The 973-nt window shown below is 39.9% G+C and overlaps 1 protein-coding gene across 1 annotated transcript; it reads left to right on the top strand.

Moving 5' to 3' along the window:
• The first annotated feature begins 265 nt into the window (after positions 1-265).
• Positions 266-718, top strand: LOC125840573 (uncharacterized). Its single transcript, XM_049519541.1, has 2 exons — positions 266-499; positions 605-718. The coding sequence occupies exons 1-2, from the start codon at positions 266-268 to the stop codon at positions 716-718; spliced, it is 348 nt and encodes a 115-aa protein (XP_049375498.1).
• The last annotated feature ends 255 nt before the right edge of the window (positions 719-973 follow it).

Below are 973 nucleotides of genomic sequence, written 5' to 3'. Positions count from 1 at the left end.
TCGTCCCGTACTAATCAATACATCTTAGTCGTAGTGGACTACGTGTCAAAGTGGGTGGAGGTTGTTGCATTTCCATCCACTGATGCGAAAGTGGTTGTGAAGTTCATTCTAAAAAATATCTTAACCAAGTTCGAAACTCAAAGTCAAGCATATTCTCTAGAAGACGGTGAATGCCCAAAGAAAGGATTTGGCTAACAAGCTAGATGATGGATTGTGGGCATACCAGACTGCATAAAAGACACTGCTAGGGACTTCTCCTTATCGAATGGTGTTTGCGAAAGTGTATCACTTCCTAGCTGAATTAGTGCATAAAACATATTGGGCGATCAAGAAGTTGAATCTGGATGCTAAGTTAGCCGGAAGGAAGAGAATAACACAGCTGCATGAATTAGAGGAGTTGAGGCTTCAGGCTTATGAGAATGCTAAGCTATACAAAGAGAAGACCAAGAGTTGGAATGACAAGCATATTGTGACACGCACCTTTGAGCCTAGTCATCTAGTACTAATGTTTAACTCGATGTTGAAGTTGTTCCCCGAAACGCTTCTGTCTAAGTGGAGTGGTCCTTTTGAAGTTGTGAGAATGACCCAACATGGTGCTATGTAGTTAAGAAAGAAGGATAAGAGCTTTACTTTCCTTGTTAATGGTCAAAGGTTCAAGCGCTATTTTGGGAATGATGTGGATTGTGAGCTTGAAGAGCTCACATTGAATGATGAATGAGTCATGAGATAGATCGTGCCGCGATGTTAAATCAGGCGCTATACTGGAGGCAACCCGTGAACCTTTGTAATAATTAGGATTTATTTGATTTTGTTTTGTTATTTTAGTTCTTAGGAATTAGGTAAAACAAAAAAAAGAGTATAAATTTATAAGATACAAAAAGATGAGTCGTGCCACGACCAAAACTAAGGCGCTGGATGGGAGGCAACCCATCGTGTTTTGACTAACGAGTTTTGAGCATTAAATTTGCAAGAA

The sequence above is a fragment of the Solanum verrucosum genome, unplaced genomic scaffold (assembly GCF_900185275.1).
Source record: "Solanum verrucosum unplaced genomic scaffold, falcon-dt-bn FXZP01000188.1, whole genome shotgun sequence".
NCBI classification, from domain to species: Eukaryota; Viridiplantae; Streptophyta; class Magnoliopsida; order Solanales; family Solanaceae; genus Solanum; species Solanum verrucosum.
Note: the sequence above shows the minus strand (reverse complement) of the source record. Positions and strands in the feature narration are given on the sequence as shown.

Excerpts from the sequence above, each read along its gene's own strand:
- LOC125840573 (XM_049519541.1), top strand. The coding sequence starts at position 266 with ATGGTGTTTGCGAAAGTGTATCACTTCCTAGCTGAATTAGTGCATAAA. Across the intron at positions 500-604 it reads CCTTTGAGCCTAGTCATCTA|TTAAGAAAGAAGGATAAGAG; the intron begins GTACTAATGTTT and ends GGTGCTATGTAG.